At 30.1% G+C, this 12,136-nt stretch overlaps 2 protein-coding genes across 2 annotated transcripts in view; one reads left to right on the forward strand and one right to left on the reverse strand.

Moving 5' to 3' along the window:
* The window catches only part of LOC107170195 (kelch-like protein 2), a 48,397-nt gene extending 43,024 nt beyond the window's left edge, over nucleotides 1-5,373 (forward strand). Inside the window, exons 11-13 of the mRNA XM_089225866.1 lie at nucleotides 35-291; nucleotides 1,818-2,073; nucleotides 4,134-5,373. Coding sequence (XP_089081992.1) covers nucleotides 35-291; nucleotides 1,818-2,073; nucleotides 4,134-4,452 — 832 coding nt within the window. The 3' untranslated portion in view covers nucleotides 4,453-5,373. The remainder of the gene's footprint in view (nucleotides 1-34; nucleotides 292-1,817; nucleotides 2,074-4,133) is intronic.
* A 369-nt stretch (nucleotides 5,374-5,742) lies between these two features.
* Nucleotides 5,743-9,097, reverse strand: Phb2 (prohibitin 2). Its single transcript, XM_015520262.2, has 7 exons — nucleotides 8,791-9,097; nucleotides 7,664-7,836; nucleotides 7,423-7,596; nucleotides 6,436-6,669; nucleotides 6,281-6,358; nucleotides 6,123-6,219; nucleotides 5,743-5,880 (listed from the first exon to the last, which is right to left on the reverse strand). Exons 1-7 carry the CDS (start codon nucleotides 8,912-8,914, stop codon nucleotides 5,774-5,776), a joined length of 987 nt encoding a protein of 328 aa, XP_015375748.1. The 5' UTR covers nucleotides 8,915-9,097; the 3' UTR covers nucleotides 5,743-5,773.
* Nucleotides 9,098-12,136: the final 3,039 nt, after the last annotated feature.

The following is a 12,136-nucleotide window of genomic DNA, read 5'->3' on the forward strand; positions in this document are numbered from 1 at the left end:
GATATTATATTGTTGAATTGTTTATAATATTTAGGTACGATGGCATAGTGGATCTATCCTCGGCCGAGTGTTACGACCCGAATTGTAACAGGTGGTCGGCGGTCACGTCACTAGGCACGAAGAGAAGCTGCCTGGGCATTAGCGCCAACCATGGGCTGCTGTATGTGTGCGGTGGTTTTGATGGCGCGTCCTGCCTGAGCAGCGTGGAACGATACGACCCACTGACCGGCGTTTGGTCGTCATGTCCTAGTATGACCACCCGTCGGCGGTATTGCCGCGTATCTGTCGTCGGTAAGACAAATATATTTAGGATGTTAACTATGTTAAGATGCATTTATATCTTACATTATTTATTTATTTCATAAGATCCAATACACAAATGTCGATATAGTGTACAGTACCTGACCCGTCAAATATAAACCTGGTAAACCAGCTGCCAGATTATCTAACAGAATATCTCGTCATTAATATTATAATACCTACAAATTTATTTATTTATTACCTATCATTATAATTCATTTAAACAAGTCTCAAAGGCCAAAATGTACATTTCTTGAATTTCCAACTATATATCTAAGTAGTAATTGAATTTAAATTCTCAATTAAATATTTAACCAAATTGTGTCTGTCGTCTGACTCACACAGTCACACTATAGAATATAGATACATAAATACACGCGAGTACGCTACGGTTCGTGTATCCTCTTAGTTTCACCTGTACCAGGGTTGGATTTAAGGTTGTGAGGGCCTTAAGGCCCACATAAGATTGAAATATAAGAATTATTAGTTGATATACATGCTTTAAAGCTTAAACTTTAAAATTATATTACTGATGGATTATTCCCTCATAATGCTATTAATTTCTTATCAGTTATCACATTACTGGGAAAATTTTAAAAAAGGTAATTATTTTGTGGGGGCCTCTTATTAATTGAATCTTGTGGGGACCCCGTGCCCCCCCTAAATCCAGCCTTGTTGTCCTATTTACAAGCGTCTATGTCAGCTATCCTGTGAAACTCATTGTGTTCTGCTGACTGTCAAATAATTATTGTTACTATAGTATAAAATGTTACGGTTTATTAGCACTTGTCTTGTGACATGTCAATGACGTGCACTAGTCACTCAATAGTCCAATTTATAGATATTACTTACCTTATATCATCTATATAATTGTATTTATATGAGACATGAGTATAGATGTCTATAAATAATAGCATAAAAATATAGGACGATATGTAGGTAATAGGTATACATAAGTTAGAAAAACCACTACAAACCGGGAGCATAAATGATATATTATAGTTTCAACTTTTTGAAAGGTATTCTAACATTTCTAACAACTAGGTAGGCCGATATGGCGATATTGTATATTGTAATATAGAGTTATCACAAAAATAGATAGGTATGTTAGGGTTAGACACATCACACATTCACACATGACTGAAACTTGTATCTTTTACTCAAAATATGATATATAAATCTATGATACATATGATAACTGATAAGTAATAAGTTTATAATAGTTTGGTGAGTACATTGGTACATAATATAATACTTGTACATGCAGGTATAGTATCGCATCTATCGCAAAGTATCTTTAAGTATTATAACTGCCATTATTCGCAAGGTATGACAGCATATGACGTAATTATAATATATAATATGACTATATGTCCATACGACTAAACATATTTAACTATATCGGCATTTGGTTTTATCAAATATCTTAAGGTTTAACCATATCAACTTTTTTATTTAGTTAGGCAAATCGGATTATATATTTGTCTATATACCTTTGTTTTGTGACTACCCTCTAGACAACTGTCTGTATGCTTTGGGAGGCTTTGACTCGACCAACTACCAGTCAACCGTCGAAAGGTATGATCCCAGAATGAGCAAGTGGATGAATGTGCCGGCCATGAGCAGCAGGCGCAGCAGCTGTGCCGTGGCCACGTTGGACGATATGCTTTATTGCGTGGGGGGCAACGACGGTACCATGTGCATGTCAAGTGGCGAGCGGTTGAACGTCAGGCGAAATGCTTGGGAGCCCATAGCCACCATGCAGTGTCGCAGGTAACTCAACATCTATATACAGTATATCTTCAATTCATAAATTTTTACGTATTTTAAATGAAGTGATGATAGTTGATATAATCTACATTACAATAATACTAGTAATAGTTACTACCCTTGTGACAGATAGGCGTGGGACGCATTCTCTCAGAGGTTTAACTTATATTTGATTTTACTAGTTTATAATATCATTTGAATGAAATAAATAACGAAAATAACGGTCCAAAATAGGTGACATGTTTTACGTATTATACCTGCTCGGAACGATCTTCAGGATACGTTTAACGGACGACGTAAATTGATAATGCTTGGCAATAAGTACCACTCATATTGTATAGCGTATACGTTTCACTCTAAATTTTATCAAACTTTACAACATTGTTGATATGCACATTTAGAAAAAGACGTGAAACGTTTAGATCAAAAATCTAAAGGTACGACGAACACTTATAAATACTAACCGTAGTTCAGACACTCATTAGATAGTGAGTACTGACCGATGACAGAAAATATTGCAGTTATTGTAGGGTATATGGGGAATATTTATGTGTAACTGGAGCAATCGATGTACACCTAATTAATTTGTGATAGATTTACTGTATTGTTATTGTATTGGTATATCTATTCCTACACCTACCCAATACCAGAAATGTAGACTAAAATCACCACAGTTTCTACCACGGCCGATTATGTGCTTTGAGATTTGTAAATAATTAGGATTTGCAGGCTATACATCAATAATTTAGTAATATACTTATATTATACAACGATAACCGATAAGTATATAATAACCGTCGATAGTTAAAATATATAATATATTATTATTATTATTATTATTTACCCAAATAGGTTTAAAAAATCAGAATAAAACAATGCAGATAACATTTTCACGTGATTGCTGATCAAGTTCTTATAAATTCCGTAGGCGAGGAAAAAAACATTCTAGATAAGTTCATATAAAAATTTCGAAATCCAAAATAAAAAAATCATCCCGTACTTATATTACAAGAAAACCGCAGTACCTACCTATATCTGGTTACTGCAGGTTACTGTATTTTTTGTAAAAACAATATCATTTTATTAGAAAATTATTTTACTTTTTAATATTGTAACCACTTACAATGGACTGATGGAGGAACGACGAACAGAAAAGCTCAGAGCCCGGAGAGCTAAGATAATGTTCCTTAAAAAATAGCCTTGTCCAATGCTTATATCTTTCAAAACAATTTTAAGCCATAATTTATTATACAATGCTAGGTAGGTACTAGGTATACCGTCTGTTTTAAATTTAAAATTTTTAATTCAGAATCGGTTAAAGGGCATTACCCTACGAAATAAATCTACTTATTCTTGTAAATCCTGTATGAAACGTCATAAAATTGACTATTGAGTAAGGTTACATAACAAAGCATTTTAATGTCCGATAGGTTCTGCGTGTGCCGGAATAAGGTGGCTTCCGTTCATTTTTTTAACTGTATTCATTGGACTTGGAATGTCTAAGTAGGTACTGACGCGATCACATTTGAAAGATAACCATAATGCGTACCGTGTGTACACGAGTAAATTATACCATTTGTTCAGTTTCTTTAAAAAACGTATTTTCTAATAGACACTTTTGAAATTGTTTTTGAAGTAGATTTGAAACTAACATAATAGAGATAAGTATATAGTTTTTCAGAGTTTAGGTTTATTATCATTTTAATTTTATATATTCATTAAACAAAATATATTTATTCTTTATTAAAAATGTTATGCTTTTAAAATTTTTATCACTCATATTATTTCTTTTTTTGTCATGTTTACAACACCCAAAATATTTTCCCATCAGATACACAAAAAAAAAAAAAAAAAAAATTAAAAGTATTCAATACAAACAATTATTTTGAATATTATTGGAAATACTTCATAGGTACCAAGAGTATTTAAAAGTAATTCAATACTATATAATATTGAAATACTTTCACTCAAATCCTTCACAACTCTGATGATAATGAATTGGCATGACAACAGCAACAGATAAAACAGGTGCATTAATTCAGTGCGGTTGACATTTGTTGCAGGGCTACCCACGACATGGTTGAACTGGACGGCGGGCTGCTTGTGCTCGGCGGCAACGACAGCAACTCGAGCCTTCACTCGACGGAGCGATACGATCCCCGGATCAATCGATGGACAATGTCTACGCCGATGCCGACGCGCCGAAGCTCGGTGGGCGCCGCTCTACTGTACTGCTTCAACATGGACGGCAAGCTGACGACGGCTGCCAACGCCACAAATGCCGTCGCCGTCATGAGTGGAGGCGCTGCGATGGGGGCCGCCAGTTCTGGAACGGCGTCCGTCACAAATTCACCGTACAAGTCCACTGCCACGTCCGTATGATTGCCGTGGTCGACCACCAGTAGCTGGCGGTCGAACAATGACGATTCCGAACGTTCTCACTCGTTGCCAAACTAGCGAGTGCGCACGGTGTTCAAAACCTCGCTAATAAAATTAGATCAGATCTGCCCACTGCGATTGTCTGTCTGAACAGGGCCACAAAATTAATCGAAAGAAGCAAATCGCAACAGCGCAGTTATTATTATTATAGTTGAGCGCATCTGTGTATATAATATTATTAAAATTAAGTATATTATTATCGTGAATGACACCTTAATATTTCGCATTTAGCGAGTTCCACTCATTCTCTCTCTGCTTGCTGCCAATGTTGTCTACGATTACGTATTTATTCTATAGATATTAATCGGTATCGCAGCATCTTGCGTTATATACCTATTTATTTTATAAACATGATGACTCGACATGGAATTGTGCGGCTTATCGTTCGTTCGCTTTTGAACAATAATAAACATAAATACTTGAATTCAAAACCATATTTTTTGACGGACAGTCAATTTATCATTTTATTTGGGGGACCAAGAACATGAGCTCTAGTCCAATGTAAATTACGTATGCGATTTTTAAATGTTGTACCTAAATATACCTACTTATTGTTGATTTTTATTGGTTCCTAATTAATTTACCATATTTTTTATTACTATTATTTAAGCACATTTTTATAGTACCTATACATATACCAGCAGATTTAACGTGTGTTCTTTTATATACTTAGCTCATCGATTTGTTTTTTTTTTAGCATTTTTGTTAAATACGTTTGTACCTATTATTTTAAACTATTTACTGTGATGGATAATAATAATAATTAATTTGTATATTTTTCGCCTGTAATATCATTTCAAATTTGAGCTATATATATTTTGTTTTTAATAATAGAATAAATCTTGTGATAATAGTGTTTTAAAAGTTTGTTTTGATTAATTTAATATTGTAACAAACAACTATTTGAAATTCAAACATAGATTGGTGTACAATAAAGTATATCAGTGTGAATGAAATAAAAGTAACAAAACATAGGAAGGTTGAACTCAACTAGTCTTAACCATAAAAATATTCATGGTTAAATTTCTATTTCAATTGTATCTGTTAATTTTAACATAATATTTTAAATGGTATAGACTAATTATTAGGAATAATAGATTTATAGAATATATTTATTTTGAGTTCATACTAAATATTATATTATCATGAAATTAAAATATACAATTGCATTCCTTAATTGTCTTTGTCTAGAGGTATATTAAAACTTAAAAATACAAAATAGAATAGAGATAATAAATTTCATCTTTTTTATAATTTATTTAGTTTAATTTAATAAGTTGGTTACAGTTTTGTTTGCAATACTGCCAACAGTTTCATTGGATTGAACTCTAATTTTTGTCTCATAATTTGATACTATGCTATATGATCCGCCTAAAAATATCACAAAAAACGTCACCCAACAAATTTCTTCAATATACTATTTTTATTTAAGTTAAACATTTATACACTTCTAACGAAGTACATATGATACATAAAAAAAAAAATTGAACAGAACCATATATTATCTGAATTATAGATGAAACTATACAAAATTGTGTATGGAATATATAAAAGCAGTTAACATAATAATTTCGTACTACAGGAGATAAAAATGCACCCAGTCTACTTCTTACTTTTCAATTTGTCGCTTTGTTCATCAAATGAAGGATCACTGATGTTCAACATAAGATTATTTCCACTCAGGAAAACTTTGTTTTGAGAAGTGGCAATCTAAACAACAAATTAAAATTATTAATTAGATATGTTTTTAAAATTATCAGTCTCATCATACCGTTCTGGAAATATTTTGTGCTGCTCTAATTTTGCGAAGCTTCAAGTAACCAGGATTCCTACCAACAGCTTCTCCTAAGTAGATATTTCAGTTAAGGCAAAACTACATCAAACATATTAGGATGGTACAATAAAAGTATAATAATAAAAGGATATCATTTTTGCTGCTTCAGCTTCTCCCTCAGCTTGTAAAATCTTTTGTTGACGTTCTTGTTTGGCTCTTTCGACAAAGAACACGGCACGCTGTGCTTCTTGGTGAGCTACTTGTTTTGCTTCAACAGCTGCAGTATACTCTTTACCAAAACTCAGTTCAGTAATAGAAACATCGTCTAAAATTATATTGAAATCACGAGCCCGATCAACAAGTTGTTTCCTAATGAGCAGAGAAACCTATAAAAAAAAAGGTATTAGTTAGAAATCTTTTAATTATAACATTATGACCTTGAATACTAAATATATTTTATGTAAGCAATAATTCACAATTCAATAATTTGAAATAACAAATAGTAATAAATATTTACTTAGTTTTATTAAATCTAATTTTAACATTTAATAAAATTATTCATAACTTTATCAGAGATCATAAATAAATAGATATATATTTTTCTAAAATGTAATTAACAAGAAAATACTGCAATGATTATTAAATTGATAATTATAGATTTATTTTAGAAAAGTTCTAAAACAATATCAGATACACCCTATAGTGTTTATATACAAATCTATGTAACAACTCTCCTTGATTACAAGACTACAATTTGACATTTGAATAAGAAATGCATTTATTACTCAAATAATTAAAATTGCTTTCAAGTCACATAATTTGATCCATACTTCACTTTTAAGGAGGATAGGGCATATTCTAAAATGCTTTTTTTAGTATCAAAGTAAATTATATTCCAATAATCTCTTCAGCAAGAGAAAATGCTAGAAAGAGCAAACCAATAGATTGAAAGCTAAACACTCACTAAGCACCAATTTTCCCCTTTAAATCAACCCACGCCACTAACGATGATTAGCAGCTGATATTAGCGAGAGAGTTACAGCTGGATTTTGCACAGATCAGACCAATTTTGGATAAGGTAGTGTTCACTCACAAGAAACATAATACAATAATAAAAAATTTTTTAACATATTTAATACCTGCTGTCTTTGTGTAATTAGTTGTGATGCGTTGTATTTAGCAACCACTGATTTCAAAACTTCATTACAAATTGAAGGAAGAACTTTTTCATCATAATCAATACCTAAATGTTGATACATGTCTGGCAGCTTAATGGCATCTGGTCGGGATAATACACGAAGTGAAATGTTTACCTAATAAATTGAAAACCTTAATTAATATGAAAACAATATCACCAGTACATTATAATTACAATATTACCATTTGCAAGTCTTTGGAACCTGTAGGTGAAGATATTTTTCTTGGTCTTGACCTAATGTCAAAAATAACTGGGTATTGGAACCATGGCAGACGAAAATGTAATCCTTCAGGATATACTTCTCTTTGTATACCACCAATACGATTGAACATAATGGCACGATGCCCACCTTCAACTATAAAAATATAATATAGTAATAGTTAAAAATCAATTTTCACATCAAGACATGATATCCACAAGAAATAAAACTAATTTAATCTATAAAAATTAATTAATATATTAAGTTTTATTAATTACCTGTATTAATTATAATATCAATTCTATCCTAAATAGTAATAATATAATATGCCTAGATATCTAAACTAATATCAAACATTTTCATTGAACTTTAAGTTAGAATAAATGAAAAATTATAAAAGTGAATTACTAATTGTTTTTTACATATTATCATGATAGAATACAGAGATTTAAAGTGTATACTTTATATGCATAGAGTGAAACTTGAATTTATGCAATTTAGAGTAACTATTAGAATTTTATACTTATAAATATTTGTTAATTTTTAGAATATATTGTTATCATTATTTATGAATGGTTTACTGGTTTTCAAAAATGCATCTAATATAATAATATGTACAACTACCTATCCAGTCAAGGAAAATCTATGAATCATAAATACCGATCGAAAGAGTTACCATAAAATAATAAAATTACAATAATTGGTCAGAAATGAAAATTTTAGCCAGGCCAGAAACATATTTATGTTTTTAAAAAAAAAATAGCATTAGGTAGAGAAAAAAATAAGCAATACCTAAGAAGTACATATATTATAAATTACCTACGATAAAGTAATAATATTTTTTTTAATACAATTAATGAACACAATATATGGTATAGGCATTATGTGTAACTGCAGTGAATGATTTAGTATGAACTTCTAATAGCCAGAAATCAATATCTATGGTTATGATTTCTGACAAAACATGATCACTGACATCACATTAATATTAGCTATTACAAAAACAATTGAAATAGTGCAGTTCATAAATTAAATTAAATGTTTTAATAAAAATCAGACCTAGAACCCAGTAGGTAAATGAAAAAATATGATATTATAATATTATGTTACCTGTAAACATGGAATTGGCCAAACCGTAACCAACGAGTCCAACACCAGCTACAAGTTTCATGCCTAAACTCAGACCTTTAGCTGCTCCCATTTTGTTGACAAAGTCGTTCATTTTGTTATCCATACTTAATGTTTTATAGTAAATTAATTATATTCTAAAATTAAAAACTGTAAAAAAAGATGGAAAATCAGAACTCTAATTTTCCTAATCGTAATCTGCCCTATGCGCTGTGTAGTGTGTCCTGTGGTCTTAGAACTATGAAAAGAAAAAGAACGAAATTTTTTTATTATCACTTCTACCATAACCTCAAAACCACCGGTATTAAAGTTGGTCAGTAATTATTATGGCTTAAGATAAACAGGTTACGAAACGCAGCTGTGATTATTGAGGCTCTAGTCTATCAATTCTCGGATACCAGCGAGAATGATACCCAGCGCTCCATGCGGTACTATTTAGCTTTATTTATAATTTTCCATGATACTTTTTGATTTTGCCATGTATTTTAGTTTTAACTTGCCCAGTAAACAACACAATATTTTAAGATTTTTTTTGATGTTTTACATAAATAAACAATTAAAATATATAAATATAACACGTATAAATGATAATATAAAACATTTATTAACACATTTTTAAACATTTATTTACCTAACTGGATACAAGTTTTGAAAGTTTCTTTTTGGCTCTATTAATTTTATTTGATTTTTGATTTTCAAAATATAATTTCACATTAATTCTAATTGTATTAGGTAATCATATATGATTTCAATAGAACATACCGAGATTTGGCTACTACCATTACCAGACTCCCATGTTGATGTAATATCACTAGGTTTAAAGTGGTTTGCACAAACTCTTGAATTCCTGTTTAAAGGAAACCCAATAATATTTTCCCAAACATTCATCATGTTTTTAGGAACACCAAATTTAGATTCAGCACTTTTACTACACCCAGGAACACAACACTTGTTGGAAACCATATTGGAATAAAGAAAAATAGTTGTAAAGTGTACAAAATAAACTACTAAAAAATAAAACGATAAAAAATGGAAATTGGTGCAACACTACAAAAGCAAATTATTGAATATTGTATTGTAATCTTTATTCTAAATCCCAAACATCATGACAAATAATATATAATTTGTCATGCCAAATATCCATTATCCAATAATGAAAATTCGCGGGTAAATGTTTAAAGATAACATTAATAATAATAAATAAAATTGTTTTTGGCCGCAGGAACGCTAGCTACTATTCTCACACAGGCCATCAGCTGTTTATGTACGAGAATCTTTGGGCATCATTTCTGTTGTATAGTTTTAATGGTAGTTGGAAAAAAATCCCGGAAAAAAAATCCCCGCACTAGGAAAAAAAATCCCCAGTGACATTATACCGGTAGTATTAAATTATTTTATAAATTTTATTATATGAAAAATAAAATAAATATTGTATATTATGTTAAAAATTGTTATTTTATAATAAATTAAATATTACTAAATATATAAATGTATTATATTATACGCATATAAAATGTATGCCATGATGAATAAACTTTCGGCGTTTTGAACAGTATACTCGAAATCGCGATCAAGATGTAATTCCAATTTCCAACTGACCAATTAGTTGTTATTTGTTTCAGTTCCGGTTTAAGATTAGATAGTAGACAACACGCATCCTATAATCGTCGTTAAGAGTGTTTTTCCAATGTAGGTACTCGTACTTTATAGGTATTCAGGTAGGTACCCATTACTTTTTACGGTACCTAATATACAATATTTATTTATATTAACAATTTTTTATAAAATGACAACTTTTAAAATAATATACAATATTAATTTTACTTATATTATATAATTTATAACATACCTAATAGTACGGTACTACTGGGGATTTTTTTTCCGCAATTCAGTTTTAATGGGTAGTTTCGTTACCTGTTTATCTTAAGCCATGGTAATTATTCTATTATCTATAATGGGGACAGCAACTACTGTGATAACTAGGTATCTGGTATATTCATAGACACATAAATATATTTATATGTCTATGGGTATATTAGTATTTATATTGGTATATAACAGTATATTCAGTTAATATGCAGTTGTAACTTGTAAGTTCATCATTATTCATTAATCATTAATATTATTATTCTATTCTGCGATATTATTAATTTAAGCTTAGAGATTAGAGATTATCTAATGAATAATAATTGTTAATTTTAAATAAATATTTTTAGTTGGTTATAGCTAAAACTACTTTTTTTGAAAATGTATTACGGTATTTCTATCGCTATTATTAAATTGAAGCGCGTTACTTTTTCTCTACAATTTTGTGAAAATTTTCTTGATTTATTTAGACAATATTCACTTGAACATTATTTGTTAACGCAATAATGCCTACCAAAATGTTCTTGTATTTTCGGAAGGCAGGTTTATTCAATGTTTCTCGTGTATTTTTGTGTCATCGCTCTTAACAAAAAAATAAAACCATTATCATAAAATTTAAAGCATAAATGGAGTTTAGCTCCCAGCCTCGCTCCCAGCCGATTTTTGGGAAATTTTTTTTCAAAATGTGTGTTTTTGCATGCCTAATTTGATGATACTTTCAAAAATAGCCGGTCGAACTTATTTTGGAAGCTATGTTCAAAAGACTTAATACTAAATTTAAATACTAAATTTTTAAAAATCGTGTTTTTGAATTTAAAATACAAAAAAGTGAGTAAGTCGTGGGTGTCACTCTGCTTTACAGTAGGTTACAGGTGGATTACTGTAATGGATAGAATTAAATTTTAATCCAATGATGTATCATTATATACGAAAAACGATTCTAAGCGGAGACGGTTTATCTGTCTAGGGTATATTCGTATATTAGAGATTATTAAAAATTTTCAAATCTTAGATTTAAAAAGAAAATTTTTTATGAATTTCTAGTTTAAAATAATTTTCGAATTTTCGTGATTTTTACGTATGTTGTCAAAATTCAAACTTTGAATACTTGTAAAAAAAATTGTGACTATATTTCTTTTATTTTTCAACTGCTATTGTAAAATTATGTTAGGAGCCTTGTATTAAATTTTCAAATCTTAGATTTAAAAAGAAAAACTTTTATGAATTTCTATCTAAGATAATTTGAACATTGTCGCAATTTTTACGTAGGTATTTAGTCAAAATTTGAACTTTAAATGCTTATAAAAAAAAATGGCCTCTTTAAAGTACCAGCTCAAGAGCATTACATTTCAGAAAAGATTATGCTACACTTGATACTTTTGAGCAAGTTTAGAGGGAGAAAAAATGTTTACAGAACAAAAAAGAAAAAGAAATAAACATCAATGTAAAACCAATGCATTCC

This window comes from Diuraphis noxia, unplaced genomic scaffold, assembly GCF_037042655.1.
Source record: "Diuraphis noxia isolate RWA-SAM2 unplaced genomic scaffold, SU_Dnox_SAM2 contig0004, whole genome shotgun sequence".
Taxonomy (NCBI): domain Eukaryota; kingdom Metazoa; phylum Arthropoda; class Insecta; order Hemiptera; family Aphididae; genus Diuraphis; species Diuraphis noxia.